This window comes from Lepidochelys kempii, chromosome 2 (assembly GCF_965140265.1).
Source record: "Lepidochelys kempii isolate rLepKem1 chromosome 2, rLepKem1.hap2, whole genome shotgun sequence".
In the NCBI taxonomy this organism is placed as follows: Eukaryota; Metazoa; Chordata; order Testudines; family Cheloniidae; genus Lepidochelys; species Lepidochelys kempii.
In genome coordinates this window covers 224,033,254-224,053,938 of record NC_133257.1, presented here as the reverse complement: position 1 = coordinate 224,053,938, position 20,685 = coordinate 224,033,254, and the positions used below count along the sequence as shown (strand labels likewise).

Below are 20,685 nucleotides of genomic sequence, written 5' to 3'. Positions count from 1 at the left end.
TCTACTGCCTTGTGTGATTTGAATATGTGTATACCAAGGACACAGGGAGTGGGAACACCTGTTAGCTTAATACGCAACATCTTCATTGCGTGTGACTCTATCATAATATTGCCCTGGTATATTCACAGCAAATATGGAGTGTGATAAATGGGGTACAGAGTATGAATCACTCTGCTTCAATAAAAATTAATGTGAGTAAAATTTATATAGGTATTCCATATTTTGTTAGTTACAGTAAAAAAACACAGACTGGCTAGATACATACGCTAACTTCAGATAAGAATCTTGTAGTCAGATATGGAAAAGATCTGTTAGATCATCCCACTGAGCCCCTTGCAATGGTAGGATCTCTGCTGTCCACTGCCATATGGGATATTAAACACCTTTTTACAATGGATCTCAGCCAAAAAGGCAAATGAAAAATTCATACAAAAGAGTTAAGATTGTAGATAGACCTATTGTAAAATGCACTCTTCCAAACAATTGTTGCTCTGCAGTTATCTTTGTATTTCCCTTAAAATATTACAGAGTAATGCTTATTTTGGGATGGCCTTATTCCCTGAGGTTTTTTTTATCCCTTTCTGAGCCTCGGGTGTGTGAAGTCTTGGTTGGGTGTCTACAAGGTATATCCTAACAAAGAATCCTCTGTCCAAAGTGTGAATCTTACTCAGACTGCCAAGCTAGCGGCCAGTCAATATGTGTTCTGCATTAATTTATTGCATCTTAAATTAATGCTCATATACAATCTGGATTTTATCCAAGGCTGTCACTCACTGTGCAAGTCTAATCAGCCGCAAACCAAGGCAACCCCCTTTCTGCCCTCCTTCCATGTGCAATAATTTCCAACGGCAAATATTTACACCTACATAGGTGGTTATAAAAATATTAAGTTTTCATTAGATAGCACTTAGGCAGACACAAATAAATCTCTCAAATATTGGGCTAGGTTGTGCCCTGCCTTGTGTGGGAGGGCATGGTTGCAAGGAGCCCTTCCCCACCTCACTCAAGGCCCTGTGCAGAGGTGAGGGACAATCCCTGTCTTTGTGTTCAGAGAGCTCAGTTGTGCAAGGTGCTGAGCTACTCATGGTGCTAAGCATTCTCAACTCTCCCTGAACTTAATAGGAGCTGAAGGCACTCAGCACCTTCAGGAATGGTTCAGCACCTTGTAGGATCAGGCTCCAGGAGGACAAGGACTGCTCCAGGATAATGACTGTAGCTGTCAGTGTCCCCAAAGGGGATGGAAGGAGGTACGCCTGGACCATGGCGCCATCACCCACTAGCCAGCGCACGAAGAGCATGTGATACCCCCTCACAAAGCATGTAATAGTGCCTGTACTACTGCCCTCTAGTGTGGGCTGTGATTTGTAGCCTCCAATTAATCCTCTTAATAATAGGCTAGGTGTCTTTAATTGGACCACTTTTTAGGATCTGGTTCACAAATGAAGAAATGTTGGTCGTAAGGGCCTGATTCATTTCTGACTGAAGTGAATGGGAGTTTTGACACTGCAATCAATAAAAAATGGATGTGGGATAAACTCCATTTTGGTGTTTTAAACAACATGTTGTGAGCAAAGGAAGTTCGGAGGAGTAGCAAAGATTGGAATAGTCATTTTACATTGTACAAACAAAAGCAAGCCTGTAAAAGACCAGGGTGTAAGCAGTCTGGCTTAGTGGTTACTGCGTGGCTCGTGTCGCAGAGTCCAGAGATGGCTATGAGGCGGTGGTAGGTGAGCAGGGATCAGAGTAGTTGTGAGGGCCAAAATCAGCAGGCAAGAATAACGTCAGAGTCAGGCTGGGGTCAGAGCAAGGCAGCGCTGAGACAGTCCAGGTCTGGAGCCACAGCAAGCCAGAAATCTGCACGGTTGCCCAGATAACTTCCTGAGCCATGTCCTGGATTAAATAGTAAATATAGGCCAAGCAGAGGGCCACAGGATGTGGTCACTTTTGCTCCTTTGGGTGGTACTTTCTGAGGTGCCTAATCTCCACGGTACTCCTTGGATGTGGCTCTGCCTGGCCTCCTGGTGGTGACATGAGACCATCAGTTACCCTGCAGACCCGGTTCTAGTCCCAAAGATCTTTACATTACCTCCATCTTTCAGGGGTGCCTTTTCTTCAGATTGGGGCTAGGTCCTGATGAAACCAAGGAATTCGATGCAATAATAATGTTGCCGGTTTATTATATAAAAGCATGCTCGGCCAAAAAGATGATCCACCTTGACATATCTTCTGTCATATATTGTATATGTATCCTTATTTGTTAGCTATTTAATTGTGCACTATTTGTGTTTAAAGACAACTCAGTGTTATTGAATTGTGCTGGATTGACAACCTTGGAAGCTGAAGTTCTTTATCCACAGACTAGATATAGCATGGATAGTGGAAAAGTGTCTTTGCCGACCTGTTCTGCCGCTATGTCTACACCCTAACTTGAAGAGACCAATTCTAGTAAAAAGGCTTTTTTGTTTTCCTTGCCAATTCAGATGAGTTGACCTATCTTGAGATGGCCAAAAGAGCTGCAAATTAAGGTCAGTTGTAGTGGTGACTTTTCTGATGTGAATTTCTGCACAAGTCAATTAATTACAAATCACTTGGTGATAATGAAGGTTTAATAAAAGTATATTTCTGTAAAAAAAAACAAACAAAAAACCAAAACACTTTATTTCCAACAACAATAGTATAAGGTACACAGAGTAACATGAGCACCTCAGTGTCTCTCATCTCCAGTTTCAGCTGTTCCAGCGGCCACGTGATTCCTTTAGATGTGTGTCTTCAAATAAAGGAAGAGCCTCAGGCAATTTATTTATGCAAATGTTTAACTCAGGTGCCATATGTTAGAACTTAGGGCTCTATGCCTAATCCAAAGGAAGATCTGCAGGTGCTGCTTTGGTGGAATGGGCTTTGAACCTCTCACATTGTACTGTGTGACCCTGGTTTGCATGCACACCATGTGTAGTACGATAAAGTGCCACTTCTCATGCTATTTCATCACACATCTTTCTGTGAATATAGACCCTCTCTACACCAGGAAGCATTCCTGTCAGCGCAAGCTCTCGTAAAATGTTTCCTGCTTGCTTTCCTTTCCTCAAAAAAAGTACGAGAGAACTTTAGAAACAGATAGAATAGTCTTATAGTTCTAGCAGCACAACTTTTCGGATAAATGATTTGAATGGGATTTGCTTTGTATCCAGTGGTGCAAGTAGAAATCATTTCTCATGGGAGAAACACAAGGGAGGGCACGTGACCTCCCCACGTGACCCTCCATGTGACTCCTCCCCGCCCCTCCCTCAGCTCAGGATCCCCAAACTCTCCCCATCCCCTCTGACACCCCCCTTACCTGTCTAAAATTTTACAACTGCATCTGTGAAACACCTGTACTTCCAGGTGTCATGAGGATCCAGAAGCACCCCAAATTGAAAACTTCTTAAATGAACGAAGGATAGGAAGGACAATCACCCCACTTTCCCTTAACACACTATCAGTGCTTCCCTTATGTCCAAACTAAGCTTCTGCCAGCTTGCCTTTATCTAAGTATTGCTCTCCACCAGGCTGTGCCATCTGGGTTTGATGGAAAAGAAGCATAGAACCGTGTGTGCCAAGTACATCTTGATAGAACTATAGCCCAAATTGTTGTATTATTTTCCTCAGCATGTCATACAGGAGGGACAATCAAAATCAGCCTGGCAGAACATGCATGAGAACTGTCTCTGAACAGATAAGCAATTGATCAAAATCACATTCTTTGATCTCTTGGGGCCAAATCCTGTTCGCATTGAGATCAAAAGGAGTTTTCCTATTGAGTTCAATGGGAACAGGCTTTGACATTGGAGAGGAAAGAACAAAACCACTCAAGCAAGGGCTATGTTGCTTATATCACAGGTATCAAAGGCTGCTGACTCATGTGAGAAAGTCAGCAGATATCTGATCTTTGTCCATTGCAAGGGCAAAATCAGCAATCAATGAGTTCTAGAACAGTCTCTGTACCATATCCAACTCATAAGTCCATCTGCAAAGGATCAGGGAAATATGAAGACTCCAGATTACCTTTAAGTCTTCAGTCCCTTGGTTAGAATGCTCCCATTATTATATGTTCATACTCCAGAGGCTGAAGCAGGAAAGAGGCAAAATGGATATGTTTCCAGGCCAGGGCCTTTTAGCTTCTGCCAGGTGCCAAGTAAAGGGAAATCTTTTCTCATTGTGAACGGTGGTGTTTGGAGTCACATGGGTAAGTTACATGTTCATCACCCTCACCCATATTCTAGTTAGAACATTCACAAAAAGTCCGTTAAGTGTAGACAGGCGTTTTCAGGGTCCATTGTGATCTAAGTGTTCCTTAATGGGCCATTCATCTTGACTTGTCCCTTCGTATGTTGGCTAAATACCTTGTGGGCATTACCACAGGAGCAAACATGTAGTAAACATAGCTAATATTCATAACTGCAGATACCAAGATGAATATACATGTATAGAAATAGCATAATCATAAGTACCAGCTATTTCACCTACATGACTATTCCCAAAAGAGATTCTGAAAAATCACACCATGTACCTGAAACCCTATGTGCCAGCACCATGCCTCACAAGAGCTTTGTTATCTGTTATGTAACAACAGAGATGGAACCAGTGACATAACTCCATTTATCTTAAAAGGGAAAGGTTAATTTTTAACTGTTCAGGTGTGACTGCACCTTTAGTCATTGAGGGCATACTGGCTGGCACACATTCAGGTTAATGGGCTTCAGTGTTCCTTAGCAGTTAACTTTTTAATGTTCATAAACCTTATGTGCTGAGGTGGTTTAAAGCATAACACAGGTTTTTAGGTTTGCAAATCTGTGAACCTCTGCCTCTTTGAGATTTTATTATTATTTTTTTGCTGGTCATAATGTCCGCCCTCTGCTCATGAGGTTATGTATGTGTCTTGTAGCACTTTTCTGAACACCAGCTGGAAGGAATTTTTTTTTCAGTAAGCGTGGACTGATTCTTTTCTCTTAGAAGGCATACAATTTTTTCAGGTTCACACCGATTAACACAGAAAACAATTGGGGCTGTTAAACTTTCTTCAAATTTCATAGAAAATTAAATTCAGCTATATTTTCCAGTACAGTGATGAAATGGATGTTTATATATACAAACATCAACATGCTTAACTACTCACTTTTCCCAAAAATATGTAGTATTTCAGTCTGTTTATATGAAATATGGGAGTTGGGTGAGGAGCCATTTCAGCATATGTGTATAACTTATTAAAAGACAAATTTTAAATAGAACTGTATCCTAAATTGCATTATGGCATTATACCCAAACATTGCATTTCAATGGGAGATTCAACTTCCTTTATAGGAACAAAACAGACTCCTGAAACTCTTAACACAAAAGTGGTCCATAGACATGCAACTAGTAAGAGTTTCAGGAGTCTGTTAGACTAGTTTGGCTGCAAAGAAGAATTCTGTGGACACTGGAGACAACACCTGATAACTATCAGGCTGCAGAACTGGGCTGACATCAGAATCCAAACATCCTCTGGTCAGTGCAAGCAGAGGCATTCCTCTAATGATTTGGACTTGATGTGATGCAGTATGAATGTCATGGATAATTCAGACCAATGGGGAGAAACAGAATAAAAAACGGTGTTTAAACACCTTCTGCTCCCTAGGCGTCACCCCCCAGCCTCCCCTTGAGCGCTCCTGACCAATTTAACAGCCCAATACATATTGGAGAGCACCACCCTACTTGCACTACTGTTTGTACCTCTCTCTCCCTTCTCTACTGCGCCAATGCAGCCTTTGGGCACCATTCCCATTCACAGAACCTCTTCCCTCCAAAACAAAAAGTCTCGAGAGCTCCGACTGCATGTTCCTCCTTCCCCCGCCCCACCCTGCGTCTCTGAGGCTCAGGAAAACTGAGCCCTGGAGACACCCCGAGGGGCAGGTGGGTGCGAGGGCTCCTTGGCTGATGGAGGGCCGGCCGCTTGATTGAATGCGGCAGCTCAGCCAGCAGGAGGCAGTGAATCCTCCCTGTAAGAGGCTCTCTACGCAACGAGTCCCTTCCTCTCTATGATTACCCGTGTTACACCGAGGGGACAGCTTTGGCCGTGTGGGATGGGCAGGACCGGCGGGGCTGGATCCGCCGATGGGGATTGTAGTTCTCTGAGGCCGCATGTCCCCAGCACCATGAAGGGTGATGGCGCGGACGAAGGACTACCAATCCCAGAATGCACCAGGCAGCAGGCAGACCTGTCACGTGATGAGCAATATGGCTTCCTAGTGTCAGATGGGGCTTTCGCCTGCGGGTGACGGGGGTTTGTGAGCGCAGCCGGCCCGTGGGCCTGAGCTGCGCGAAGCGGTGCGGACATGCAGAAAATCAAGTCACTGATGACCCGCCAGGTAAGGGGGAACGGGGCGGGGTGTGAGGGGCATAGGGGCGGAGCGGGGGAGGTGTGTGAGACTCAGATCCGGGGCGGGGGGGGAAATAAGAAAGGGCCCAGTTGGGGGCCGTGTGTCTGTGGAGGGGCGCAGTTCCTTACGTGGGCAGGGATTGCGGGGCTGAGCTGGGGGGCGGTCAGACGTCGCTCCTCAGGGGACTGTATGGGAGTGTTGCAAAGAGGGATCGCGGCCCTTCTATGGGGTAGCGGGGGTGGGATGAGGCTTTAGGGTGACTGGGAGTGTGTGTGCGTGCGCGCGCGCTGGGCTGAGGAAGTGGTGCCCCCAGTCTCTGCATGGGGATTGCCACATGTGCGTATCCGAGAGTATAGAGGCCCACGGTGTCTGAACAAGGAACACCAGTGTGTATTATATTGGGGCTAAAGTGGGGTGCTGGAAAAACGATGAGTTGCGGTGGCACTTGGGAAGAGAGGAGATGTAATGTGCCTCAGAGGTACCCAATTTTTGCTTTTATTTGCACTTTGAACCCCAAATAAATTTCAAAATATTAAATGGTTTATTCTGTCCTATTATTTGTTCCTTTTTTATGGTACAGATCGCAAGGTGTCCTTCGAGTTCCCTTGCTCTAGTGCAGTTTTACCTTAAAACTTTTCCTTGTAATGTGGTTTTGTTTTTTAGTGACTGTAAGTGTTCAAAAAAAAAGAGGGGGGAGGGGAGTTATGGCAGGATTTTGAAGTAGCATTGGAAACATTTATATTAGAGCACATTTAAACAACTCTTGATAAGCACTTGAAAACCTGTTCCAATATTTTGAGTCTTTGTTACCTCTCTCTACTTTCTATTGATTAACTTTATAGTTCAGACAGTCTAATGCACATTATAGTCTGCTTGTTCAAAGGTCTGTTTTTTTAAAATTGATATTTAAGTCAGGTATCCTCCCATTGATCTCTGGAAATTAGGCCACTTTTACCTGTGTGCTTAACTTTATCTGTGTGCCTAACAAATTTAAAAAATATGGTCTGTCACAAAAAGCCAAAGGGTTCTAGTTAACTAAATGTCAAACTCTGTGAACTGTAGAAGATTAGAAGAGGGAAGGGCGGTTGTATATTCAGGCTTGTAGTTCCAGTTTCTCAAAGCTGTACTGGAGACAGCATCCAGTAAGTATCTGGGACATTTTTCAAACCCCAGAAGTAATGTTCTGGTGAGAAACCCAGCTCCCCTCACACACCTAGATACTGGGAATGGTGTGGATGCTGGATTCTACTGGAGTCATTATTGCTGCTTGAGGGCTCCATAGTTTATCACCCTGCTAGGAGGCATCTGATCAATTTGAAGTCTCTTTCCTGCTGAGAGTTTCCTGTCCATCACCCCACATGCAATCCAGCTCATTGCTGCGAATGAGGTGGTGGAGTCCTCTCTTATTCTGTTCCAGCACCAGGCTACTGTCAGTTTAGGGGAGGCTCTCCCTTCTGCATTCCTTCTCCCAGCTCCATTTTTCTCCAGTCCTTTTCTGTGGCTAGCTTCTTTGCCTTTATCTAGTCCTAGCTTTTAGTAGTAGCAGAGTGAAACTGACATATGTAACTATTGTCGGGGTTCTCAATACTAGAGATGTAAAAAATCAGTCTTGTTGATTTCAGTCTGTTGCTGCTTAGGAGATGCTTTGGGGTGGCCATAGAGAAGCTGAAGCTGTTTGTGTGCAAACTCAGGAAGACTGCAATGAATTAACCTTCAGCGCATGAATTGTCTTCTAAATGTATAAGCAAGAAACTCCCCATAAAGCTTAAATTCTCTCGAAATTAACGGCATGGGCTCCTCCTATGCTACTCACATACGGGGTCCAGAGTTGTTCAGTAACTAAGTGAAAGCAAGAAGACGAAGAAAATGATTTGATGTCAAAAGCAATGCAAGGGAACTTTTTTAAAAATATACATTAAGAATGGTGAGAATATGAAATAATGCTACAAAAAATATTCAGTGTTGGAGTGGGTGGAATATTAGTCCAGTGTGGGAAAGTTTAGTTTCAGAATTATTTTAAAATTCTTAGTCCTGGGGCCAGGAATCATGTGATCCAGTGGTGCCCAACCTTATTACACAGGTGGGCCATAGAAACCTAAGCACAACCTTGAGGGGCCAAACAGATGATACATATTTTAATAAGATTTAAACTCACCTTTTATTGATTGTATTGATTTTATATTTTAAGTTCAGCTTGTTTCATATGTATTTAGATAGGTTGTTTCCATGTACAGTATTGTCTGTTTACACATTTGTATAAACTAAAATGATGTAAACATGACAAAATGCTAATAAATTGGCCGTTGGTATATTGTGTTGAAGTAGGCTGCAGGCCTTATGAAATGCGCTGGTGGGCTGTGTATGGCCTGTGGGCCATAGAATCACACAGAATATCAGAGTTGGAAGGGACCTCAGAAGGTCATCTAGTCCAACCCCCTGCTCAAAGCAGGACCAATCCCCAATTTTTGCCCCAGATCCCTAAATGGCCCCCTCAAGGATTGAACTCACAACCCTGGGTTTAGAAGGCCAATGCTCAAACCACTGAGCTATCCCTCCCCCAAAAAGAATGGAAGCATAGAATATCAGGGTTGGAAGGGACCTCAGGAGGTCATTCTTGACCTGCTGCTCACAAACCCGGAAGAATTAGTAGGGGAAGCAAAAGTGGATGAGAACCTGGGAGGTAGTGACCATGAGATGGTTGAGTTCAGGATCCTGACACAAGGAAGAAAGGAAAGAATACGGACCCTGGACTTGAGAAAAGCAGACTTTGACTCCCTCAGGGAACTGATGGGCAAGATCCCCTGGGAGAATAACATGAGGGGAAAAGGAGTCCAGGAGAGCTGGCTGTATTTTAAAGAATCCTTCTTGAGGTTACAGGGACAAACCATCCCAATGTGTAGAAAGAATGGTAAATATGGCAGGCGACCAGCTTGGCTTAACAGTGAAATCCTTGCTGATCTTAAATACAAAAAAGAAGCTTACAAGAAGTGGAAGACTGGACAAATGACCAGGGATGAGTATAAAAATATTGCTTGGGCATGCAGGAGTGAAATCAGGAAGGCCAAATCACACCTGGAGTTGCAGCTAGCAAGAGATGTTAAGAGTAACAAGAAGGGTTTCTTCATGTATGTTAGCAACAAGAAGAAAGTCAAGGAAAGTGTGGGCCCCTTACTGAATGAGGGAGGCAACCTAGTGACAGAGGATGTGGAAAAAGCTAATGTACTCAATGCTTTTTTTGCCTCTGTCTTCACGAACAAGGTCAGTTCCCAGACTACTGCACTGGGCAGCACAGCATGGGGAGGAGGTGACCAGCCCTCTGAGGAGAAAGAAGTGGTTCGGGACTATTTAGAAAAGCTGGACGTGCACAAGTCCGGATGTGTTGCATCCGAGAATGCTAAAGGAGTTGGTGGATGTGATTGCAGAGCCATTGGCCATTATCTTTGAAAACTCATGGTGAGCGGGAGAAGTCCCGGATGACTGGAAAAAGGCTAATGTAGTGCCCATCTTTAAAAAAGGGAAGGAGGAGGATCCTGGGAACTACAGGCCAGTCAGCCTCACCTCAGTCCCTGGAAAAATCATGGAGCAGGACCTCAAGGAATCAATTCTGAAGCACTTAGAGGAGAGGAAAGTGATCAGGCACAGTCAGCATGGATTCACCAAGGGCAAGTCATGCCTGACTAATCTAATTGCCTTCTATGACGAGATAACTGGCTCTGTGGATGAAGGGAAAGCAGTGGACGTGTTGTTCCTTGACTTTAGCAAAGCTTTTGACACTGTCTCCCACAGTATTCTTGCCAGCAAGTTAAAGAAGTATGGGCTGGATGAATGGACTATAAGGTGGATAGAAAGCTGGCTAGATTGTCGGGCTCAGTGGGTAGTGATCAATGGCTCCATGTCTAGTTGGCAGCCGGTATCAAGTGGAGTGCCCCAAGGGTCGGTCCTTGGGCCGGTTTTGTTCAATATCTTCATAAATGATCTGGAGGATGGTGTGGATTGCACCCTCAACAAGTTTGCAGATGACACTAAACTGGGAGGAGAGGTAGATTCGCTGGAGGGTAGGGATAGGATACAGAGGGACCTAGACAAATATGAGGATTGGGCCAAAAGAAATCTGATGAGGTTCAACAAGGACAAGTGCAGAGTCCTGCACTTAGGACGGAAGAATCCCATGCACTGCTACAGAGTAGGGACCGAATGGCTAGGCAGCAGTTCTGCAGAAAAGGACCTAGGGGTGACAGTGGACGAGAAGCTGGATATGAGTCAACAGTGTGCCCTTGTTGCCAATGGCATTTTGGGGTGTATAAGTAGGGGCATTGCCAGCAGATCGAGGGATGTGATCGTTCCCCTCTATTCGACACTGGTGAGGCCTCATCTGGAGTACTGTGTCCAGTTTTGGGCCCCACACTATAAGAACGATTTGGAAAAATTGGAAAGAGTCCAGTGGAGGGCAACAAAAATGATTAGGGGACTGGAACACATGAGTTATGAGGAGAGGCTGAGGGAACTGGGGATGTTTAGTCTACGGAAGAGAAGAATGAGGGGGGATTTGATAGCTGCTTTCAACTACCTGAAAGGGGGTTCCAAAGAGGATGGCTCTAGACCATTCTCAGTGGTAGCAGATGACAGAACAAGGAGTAATGGTCTCAAGTTGCAGTGGGGGAGATTTAGGTTGGATATTAGGAAAAACTTTTTCACTAGGAGGGTGGTGAAACACTGGAGTGTGTTACCTAGGGAGGTAGTGGAATCTCCTTCCTTAGAATTTTTTTACGGTCAGGCTTGACCAAGCCCTGGCTGGGATGATTTAATTGGGGATTGGTCCTGCTTTGAGCAGGGGGTTGGATTAGATGACCTCCCGAGATCCCTTCCAACCCTGATATTCTATGATCTAGTCCAACCCCGTGCTCAAAGCAGGACCAATCCCCAATTTTTGCCCCATATCCCTAAATGGCCCCCTCAAGGATTGAACTCACAACCCTGGGTTTAGCAGGCCAAAGCTCAAACCACTGAGCTATCCCATAGGTCGGTCACCCCTCATGTACTCAATACCACTTTTAAATCTTTGGGAAAGCTTGGGGTTCATTTAACATTCAATAAGAACTTCCTAATGGTGTCATGTGCCAGGGCTCTCAACCTTTTTCTTTCTGAGGCCCCCACAACATGCTATAAAAACTCCACAGCCCACCTGTGACACAACAACTGTTTTTCTGCGTATAAAAGCCATGGCCAGCATTAAGTGGTAGCAATCAGGGCAATTGCTGGGGGCCCCATGCCATGGGGGCCCTAAAAAGCTTAGTTACTCAGGCTTTGGAGTCAGCCCCACATGTCATGGCTTGGGGCCCCAGGCTTCGGTCCCGTACGGCCAGGCTTCATCTTTTTTCCTGGGCCCCAGCAAGTCTAATGCCGTCCCTGCTGGGCGGACCCCCTGAAACCAGCTCGTGGCCCTCCAGTGGGCTTGGGACCCCTGGTTGAGAACCACTGTTATACACTGTAAACACTGCTAAAAATAACGATGGGGTAAAACGGATATCTGAATTTCTTATTTTTCAGCTACCACTTTGAATTGCTTGATATTTTGAGTCTTGGCCTGATTGAGGTGGTGAATTCTTTTGGTTGGTGAGGGCAATTGAGGTGGAGAATGTGTTTGGGTTTCCAAAGTTCATAATAAAATCAGACAAGTAAACCTGCAAAAAGTGATGTTTTTTCAACCTGGAAGGTGAAACATTAAAAAAATATAGTGAGTAGAAAAAATGATGCCCTTAGCAAAAATCATCTGTTTACTCCCTGTCAGAGACTTCATCAGTCTCAAATTTGTTCGCTTTAAATGAAAATGAAATTTTTCTCGTTGCAAACTCGTACTTAATTTCTAATAATGCTGAACAATGCTTATGTAATATTACCTAGCATTTATACAATGCTTTTAATTTGAGGGTCTCAAAGAACTTCACAAAGTCCTCCTTTAACAGATGGAAAAACTGAAGCGCAGACATTAAATGCCTGACTTTCAGAGAGTCTCAGGACTCATATCTCTAGTACAAGTCAATGAGAGTTTTGGGGGATAAGTATGTCTGAAACTTGAGCCCTGTGTGACTTGGCTGAGGCCTCAGAGGCAGCTGGTGTCAGAGCCATGTTTAAAACTTCGGAGTTCCTTGCTCTCAATCATGTGCGTGCACTGATAGAATTTATACATGTAGAATAACAGAATGTGATTTGCTTTTCTGCCTCCATGTTGCCTCTGTGTTTCTGATAGTATTAAAAGCTAGTTTTTTGTCAGTAAGTTAACCAGGCCTGATTCAGAAGACACATTGGGAACAGATACGTGCCATCAGTGTGCCTTTTAGATTGTCACATTTTAAAATTATTAACATGCTTAACATTCAGTAAACTTTTATGTATTAGTTGGCTGGGTGATACAGCCTGTATCCTATATCAAATCTTGCCATCATAAGAACATTATCTGTTTCCATGATTAAAATTCTTTGGAAGAAACAATTATTACATAATTGCTAAAATTTGGAGTGTACTGTTTTTTCCTCTGCTAATAAATATAAAGGGAAAAGTTTAACAGTTTTATATGGTAAATAGTTAAGTGTTGCATTATACAGAAATGACAAATTATGCTACAAAGGAGGTGGCACTTAATTTGAATTAAAGCTTTTTGATGCCATTAACTCATCAAACTAGCAGAATAGGGTACATTATGTTTTGAGTTACATTTGCCTTTTAAACACTGAATAACAGATGTGGGAGTTGACAAGATGGTACAATAGAAAGTAAGTATTAATTGTAAAGAAATGCTAATCTCTTTGTTCATGAATTTTACTGATGTGGTGCAGGCTCTGGTCCCAAACCTGCAAATACTTTGAATAAATTACCCATGTTATTAGACCCACTGAAATATTTGACATGAATCATGTTTATTAAAGCTACTGTATATAAATTTTTTTCCTGCAGATAAGATCTTAACATGGTTTAGTTGCAAGATGTACAGAATTGACTAGCTTAACTAACTATTCCATTTCTTTTTTAAGGGTCTCAAAAGTCCACAGGAGAACGTTCATGACCTCAGTCCCGTTGAGAATTTTCGGATTCCTAGCAAGGTGTGACCCATAGATATTCTTTTGGTTCTTGTTTGTTTTAATGTTTCTGGTTTTTTGTTCTTAAACATAGTAGGCAACTCTTTTCTTTTTCCCATCTATTTGGGACATGTTTGTGTTGGAGAAGTTTTTGCTGTTTTCTTTTCCACAAACGGAATGAGTGAGTTCTGCAACAGGTCTAGTATCCAGGGAGTGAGAATGTGCACTGAGTCAAAATTAAGATGGGCTTTCATGGAACTCAACAATTCTTATATTGTTTTCTGCTCTTAATCCCAATTTTTCTTCCTATGAGACTAAAATTTACAAAAGCCATACTCTCTCCCCATTGAAAGGTACAGCATGCACCTCTGCCCTCCGTGTCCAGCCTCTTTATCGGTTTGTTAGCATAAGTATATTCCTCATAGTTGGAGATTTTTAATCATAATATCTTGCAGTTATGTCAACAGATAAGTGGTTTTCTACCTTATGCTTCACAATTACTAGAGGTATATAATGATCCCAGAAAAGCAAATTACTCTGTCTCACTGCTCAGGTAATGTCAGTTGCTGATAAATACAGAAAACATGCTGCTGTCATGACAATCATGCGAAAAGGTGGGGCTTAATTCTCAATACATCTTCCAAGTGTTGGTTGCAAGATTTGCTGTGTCCATTGCCCCATTGATTTTACTAATGTGCTTGAACCACGCATGATCTATTGTAAATGATGTCATAGCTCAGTCATTTTGGCTTTAACCTATGAGTTATAAAAGGTACTGTCTTCAGCTTCTGAAGGTGGGGAGGGGTCGCTCAGTGGTTTGAGCATTGGCCTGCTAAACCCAGGGTTGTGGGTTCAATCCTTGAGGGGGCCATTTAGGGAGCTGGGAAAAAATAAAAATTGGGGATTGGCCCTGCTTTGAGCAGGGGGTTCAACTAGATGACCTCCTGAGGTCCCTTCCAAGCCTGATATTCTATGATTCTATACACAAAAGTACCTTTTATAATGCACTGCTTGTGTTGAGGGAAATGAGAAAATCAATCATATAAAATAAAAATATTCCCAAAAGAAATAAAATGTAATACCTCCTATCTTTAGTGTCTTTTCATAACATCTGAACTGATGCATAACTTATGTTCTAAGTTCTAGTGGTATGCAGGCATTAATTCCAAGGAGTATGTACATTACATTCCCAGTGACCTCAAGAGTACTGTCTCACCTCCTTGGTCCAATTCATAATTATACAAATTCCTACTACCCACTAAGTTACAGTTTCGAGGTGTCAAATTGAAAATAGTCTTTTTTGCCAAGTCAGTATTTTCAGCTAACAATTACCCCTGGGCTACTTTTATCTTGTGTTTTTGTTACACACACACACACACACACACACACACACACACACACACACAAAGCTATTATACTTCAGTATGGTAATTATGTCTTGAAACATTCACAATGGCAAAACAAGCTAATTTTAATTATCTAGTGTTTTAGCTCAGGCATTTACAGTGAAGTAAGTAAACGTGACAATCCTTCACTATCATACCCAGTGGGGCCTGATTCTGCAACTCTTCTATGAGCAGAATCCCATCAAAGTTAACGGGCATTCTGCACTCAAATTGACTAACAGACTTTACTTGCATTATTGTTAAAATGTGTGACTTGATTTTTTCAGAGATGCTAAATACCTGCAACTTCCCTAGAAATCATAGTGATTGTGATGCTCAGCACCTCTGAAAATAAAGCTGTTGGTCTTTCCTGTGTTGCTAGTGTAAAACTTTGAAAAATGTCTCTTCTTCCAACAAAACCGTTCTATTAATATCTTCAGGTGAGGGACTTTCTAAATGACTTGTTATGGTTATGTTTTAAAGTCAGTGATGCTTACAAAATAGCTTCTTAAATAGATTGCTGTAATCTTTTCCGACCCAAGATTGTGTATGAGGTTTTATTGAGGCTGTCAGATAAATGAGGAACAAGTTAAAATCTGAATTTATTATCAGATTCTCTTGACCAGCTATGCTATATCTGGCACAATTCCTAGGTGTGGGCTCTAAGCAGTCTCATGTAGCAGCTTTATGGGTTCACATTTTTGTTTTTAAGGAAAAGTTTTATAATTGTCATAGCAGAAAGATATAGAACCCCACCCCCAGACTAGATGAAACATGGGGTTAACATTCCTGCTTTTCTGGAAGCGTAGATTCTGGTTTCTTGTTTGGCAAAGAGTCAAGGCCAAAGCAATTACAATGTGAATGACAGTAATGGAGAGCAATTTTCAGTAAAAGTAAGAGAGTTCAGTTAGTCAAAGTTTTGGATCCCCCCCCCCCCCCCCCGGAGTTCCTGTCTGATTGGCTATCCTGTACCTCTTGGCATATGCGTGTGTTTGGGACTGATAGTGCATTTGTTGCCATGGCAGCATACTGATGTCACAAACAGGATTATGATATAATTGTAGGATCAAGCAGCTGGGCTGGAAATAAACTAAATCCTCTTAACATTTATTATTTTATAAAGATATACAAAATTGTACACAAACATGCACTCTTTTTACCAGAAGATAAAGAAAAAATCAGAAAAAATAAACTTTAATTTCTTAAAACAGTAGGAAAAATCCCAAGGGGGAACTTGCAAAGCTTATTACTTCCTGCTCATGCTCTAATAAAATGTACTTGCCCTAAACCTAGATATCTGGAATAACAAAATGTCCCAACCAAATACAACACATGTATGGTATTGCTCTTATTATATGAGAATACTTCTGTATTCAGGGTGGCACTTCTAAATTGTGCTAAACCAAATATTGGTACTGGCTCCTATTTCAAAAACTGTATTAATGACATTGGAAGATGCCCAAACTGGAAGAACATGAAGCCTTCATGAATCACAGGAAGGAACATATGCTGTTCATAGATAATCCTAGGGTGTATTGTTTTAAATCAGTGATTTAAATCACTAAGCAGGTAACCTTGATTTTAAACTGTTATGTTGGAAAAGATCATATTGGAAAAAATAACCCCAACTATACATACAATATAATGGGGGCTAATTTAACTACAACTAATCAGGAAAGAGATCTTGGAGTCATTGTGGATCGTTCTCTGAAGACGTCCACGCAGTGTGCAGCGGCGGTCAAAAAAGCGAACAGGATGTTAGGAATCATTAAAAAAGGGATAGAGAATAAGATGGAGAATATCTTATTGCCCTTATATAAGTCCATGGTATGGCCACATCTTGAATACTGCGTACAGATGCAGACTCCTCATCTCAAAAAAGATATACTAGCATTAGAAAAGGTTCAGAGAAGGGCAACTAAAATGATTAGGGGTTTGGAACGGGTCCTATCTGAGGAGAGATTAAAGAGGCTAGGACTTTTCAGTTTGGAAGAGAGGAGACTAAGGGGGGATATGATAGAGTTATATAAAATCATGAGTGGTGTGGGGAAAGCGAATAAGGAAAAGTTATTTATTTGTTCCCATAATATAAGAACTAGAGGCCACCAAATGAAATTAATGGGCAGCAGGTTTAAAACAAATAAAAGGAAGTTCTTCTTCACACAGCGCACAGTCAACCTGTGGAACTCCTTGCCTGAGGAAGACTAGGACTATAACAGGGTTTAAAAGAAAACCTCCATGAATTTATCCAGTTAAGTCCATTAATGGCTATTAGCCAGGATGGGTAAGGAATGGTGTCCCTAGCCTCTGTTCGTCAGAGGGTGGAGATGGATGGCATGAGAGAGATCACTTGATCATTACCAGTTAGGTTCACTCCCTCTGGGGCACCTGGCATTGGCTACTGTCGGCAGACAGGATACTAGTCTGGATGGACCTTTTGGTCTGACCCAGTATGGCCATTCTTATGTTCTTATGTTTTCCATTTATACTTTTTGGTTATTTTCCTAAAGGAAGGTTGAGTTTCATCATTGGTAACTATTAAAACATGTTGGTTTGCAACTCTATATATCCTTTACATTAAATTTGATTCCTTTTGCAAACCTGGGGTCTACATTATATTTAGTCATATTTATTTAAGCAGTTATACTGCTTAACTTACATATATGCAGAATCTTAATTTTTTTACATTTTTATTATGTTAGAAAATGATTCATTATGCATTTCTTATTTACTAGATGGTTAATTTATTTGTGATTGGTGTTCAGCTCTATTTGGATGGAAATTCAAATTCAATTAAAATGCACAAAAAAAGCATGTTTTTTGTTTTTTTTGTTTTTTTTGTTAAAGAAACCTTCCTTAAGTGTGCTGGAAACATAAGAAAAAAAGTTGTTTGAAACATGTTTTTCATTAAAAGCTCATTTTATTAAACAAAGGAAACGTTATCTATAGGTAGTAAATTAAACTTTCTGATCACCACATCCTTCAAGATTTTAGCACTAGTAGATCTACTTTTTATTCATAGATTAGAAGGGAAAACAAGCTTTCCTGCTTTTTCAGCTGCTAATTGGTTTCTTAACTTTGAATGACCGAGTCATTGAACTAACTTATTTGAATAAACTGAAATGAAGCAGGTATTTGCTCTGCATCTGCGAAAGAGGTTACTTCTCTGAAAAGACAGTTTAGCTTTTTCAACAAGCTTTGGTTCCAGGTGCTCAGCCAGTGACTTCCATCAGTTAAGTTGTTTGGCTTTTTCTGTAAAACTTGGCAGCAAATATATACTAAATATTTTGTGTATTTAATTTAAATTATTTTAATAGATTTATAATAAGTTTAGCGCTTAACATGGGTTATCAGTTTAAAATTTAATTTTAAATAGGTTTAAATAGGATGTAGAGAACATGAAGGGGAGGAATACGTTGAAGTTAGATTGTGTCCTTGCTGATATGAAGGACAGAAAAGTTCTCTGGTCTTGGTTTTCAGAAACTGTTGGTCTGCAGACTGCTTTGGTTTCCAATTAAGATTACTTAAATAACAACTCCTCCCATGCCAATCCTTGTTTTAAAAACAAAACAAAGAAAATGTTCTGTTAAGGGTATCTTGTGGAACACACACAACCATCATATTTCAGTCAGCATTATTTTATATTAATCAATTGAACTAACAGACTCTGCAACTCAGACAGAAAATTTCCATCCATTTCCAGCATACAAAGACACACAATACACATGCTAACCTCTAACTCATGCTGTAATGCTGAACTTTAATGCCATCTTCAGTCAAATATAGAAACATGGACACTGGTTAAGTACATGGTGTGGTACATAAGAACGGCCATACTGGGTCGGACCAAAGGTTCATCTAGTGCAGTATCTTGTCTTCCGACAGTGACCAATGCCAGGTGCCGCAGAGGAAATGAACAGAACAGCAACCATCAAGCAATGCATCCCCTGTGGCTTCTGGCAAACGGAGGCTAGGGACACCATTCCTGCTCATCCTGGCTAATCGCCATTGATGGAGCTATCCTTCATAAATTTAACGAGTTCTTTTTTTGAATCCTGTCATAGTCTCGGATGTTGTGACGGCCTCTGTCAAAGAGGTCCACAGGTGACTGTGTGTTGTGTGAAGAAATACTTCCTTTTATTAGTTTAAACCTGCTGCCTATTAATTTAATTTGATGACCCCTAGTTCTTGTGTTATGAGAGGGAGTAAATAACACTTCCTTATTTACTTTCTCCACACCAGTCATGATTTTATAGACCTCCATCATATTCCCCCTTAGTTGTTTCTTTTCCAAGCTGAAGAGTCATGTATGAGGAGAGATTGGAAGCTGATCCATGCCCCTAATCATTTTTGTTGTCCTTTTCTGAACCTCTTCCAATATATCTCCTTTGAGATGGGCGGGACCACATCTGCACGCAGTATTCAAGATGTGGGTGTACCATGGATTTATATAGCTGCAATATATTTTCTGTCTTATTATCTCTCCTTTTCTTAATGATTCCCAACATTCTGTTAGCTTTTTTGACTGCTGCTGCACACTGAGTGGATGTTTTCAGAGAACTGTGCAAAATGACTCCAAGATCTTCCTTGAGTGGTAACAGCTAATTTAGACCCCATCATTTTATATGTATATTTGGAATTATGTTTTCCAATGTGCATTGCTTTGCATTTAACTGCATTGAACTTCATCTACCATTTTGTTGGCCAGTCACCCAGTTTTGTGAGATCCCTTTGTAGCTCTTAGCAGTCTGCTTGGGACTTAACTATCTTGAATACTGTTGTATTATCTGCAAATTTTGCCACTTCACTGTTAACCCCTTTTCCCAGATCATTTATGAATATGTTGAATAGGACTGGTCCCCGTACAGACCCTTGGGGAACACCACTATTTACCTCTCTCCAATCTGAAAACTGACCATTTATTCCTACTCTTTGTTTCCTATCTTTTAATCAGTTACTGATCACTGAGAGGACCTTCCCTTCTATCCCATGACAGCTTACTTTGCTTAAGAGCCTTTGGTGAGGGACCTTGTCAAAGGGTTTCTGAAAATCTAAGTACACTACATCCACTGGATTCTCCCTTGTCTACATTCTTGTTGACCCCCCTGAAAGAATTCTAGTAGATTGGTGAGGCATGATTTCCCTTTACAAAAATCATGTTGACTCTTCCCCAATAAATTATGTTCATCTATATGTCTTACAATTCTGTTCTTTACTACAGTTTCAACTAATTTGCCCAGTACTGAACTCAGGCTTACTGGCCTGTAATTGCCAGGATCACCTCTGGAGCCCTTTTTAAAAATTGGTGTCGCATTAGCTATCCTCCAGTCATTTGGTACAGAAGCCGATTTAAATGATACGTTACAAACCACAGTTAGTAGTTCTGCAATTTCACATTTGATTTCCTTCAGAACTCTTGCGTGAATACCATCTGGTCCTGGTGACTTATTACTGTTTTTAATTTATCAATTTGTTCCAAAACCTCCTCTAATGACACCTCAATCTGGGACAGTTCCTCAGATTTGTCACCTAAAAAGAATGGCTCAGGTTTGGGAATCTCCTTCACGTCCTCAGCCGTGAAGACTAATGCAAAGAATTCATTTAGTTTCTCCGCAATGGTCTTATCATCCTTGAATGCTCCTTTAGCATATCGATTATCCAGTGGCCCCACTGGTTGTTTGGCAGGCTTCCTGCTTCTGATGTACTTAAAAACATTTTTGCTATTACTTTTTGAGTCTTTGGCTAGCTGTTCTTCAAATTATTTTTTTTTGCCTTCCTAATGGTCTCCGTCACAGCCAGATCGGCTACATCATGGTGCAAAACTGATTTTGTTCT

The 20,685-nt window shown here is 41.5% G+C and overlaps 1 protein-coding gene across 10 annotated transcripts in view; it reads left to right on the top strand.

Moving 5' to 3' along the window:
• The first annotated feature begins 6,228 nt into the window (after positions 1-6,228).
• The window catches only part of VPS50 (VPS50 subunit of EARP/GARPII complex), a 203,269-nt gene continuing 188,812 nt past the window's right edge, over positions 6,229-20,685 (top strand). For 6 of the 10 annotated variants that reach the window (XR_012157551.1, XR_012157552.1, XM_073333944.1 and 3 more), the window contains exons 1-2: positions 6,229-6,380; positions 13,421-13,489. Coding sequence is in view for 5 of the 10 variants with exons in the window: in XM_073333944.1 (XP_073190045.1) it covers positions 6,348-6,380; positions 13,421-13,489 (102 nt within the window). In the remaining 5 variants the exon portion in view is untranslated. Of the gene's footprint in view, positions 6,381-13,420; positions 13,490-15,137; positions 15,291-20,685 lie in introns of those variants that run through there. The other 4 variants (XM_073333948.1, XM_073333942.1, XM_073333945.1 and 1 more) reach the window with 4 other exon arrangements.